This window comes from Lutjanus erythropterus, chromosome 7, assembly GCF_056507025.1.
Source record: "Lutjanus erythropterus isolate fLutEry1 chromosome 7, fLutEry1.hap2, whole genome shotgun sequence".
NCBI lineage: Eukaryota > Metazoa > Chordata > Actinopteri > Lutjaniformes > Lutjanidae > Lutjanus > Lutjanus erythropterus.
Window position 1 is genome coordinate 42,837,645 of NC_139323.1, and position 332 is coordinate 42,837,976.

The following is a 332-nucleotide window of genomic DNA, read 5'->3' on the forward strand; positions in this document are numbered from 1 at the left end:
AGCTGAGGGCCGCGGACACTCTGAGGATCTGTCCGCCCTGCACACACACGGTACCGGACAGGACAGAACAGAGACCCGGTGAGCTAACTGTTAGCCTTCTGTTAGCATGTTAGCAGCAGAACAACAGCAGCTCTCCGTTAATTAAAGAGTTAATGAATGAACTCACTCCCTCCATGACGCTGCCGTCGATCTCCACACAGTCCATCTTCATCAGAACACAACAGAACCACAATTGAGAACAAGAACCTCCGCCAGTACTTTTCTTCTTCTGTTTGGGATTCTTCTTCTTCTGCTTCTTCTGCTGAAACTTCTCTCCGTCAAGTTACACTGAA

General features: G+C 48.8%; 1 protein-coding gene across 1 annotated transcript in view; it reads right to left on the reverse strand.

The window, feature by feature from the left end:
* rtca (RNA 3'-terminal phosphate cyclase) overlaps positions 1 to 332 on the reverse strand; it is a 5,676-nt gene extending 5,344 nt beyond the window's left edge. The window contains exons 1-2 of the mRNA XM_084722346.1: positions 167 to 332; positions 1 to 37 (exon numbers count right to left, since the gene is read on the reverse strand). The exon at positions 1 to 37 is cut by the window's left edge and continues 64 nt beyond it. Coding sequence (XP_084578472.1) covers positions 1 to 37; positions 167 to 211 — 82 coding nt within the window. The 5' untranslated portion in view covers positions 212 to 332. The remainder of the gene's footprint in view (positions 38 to 166) is intronic.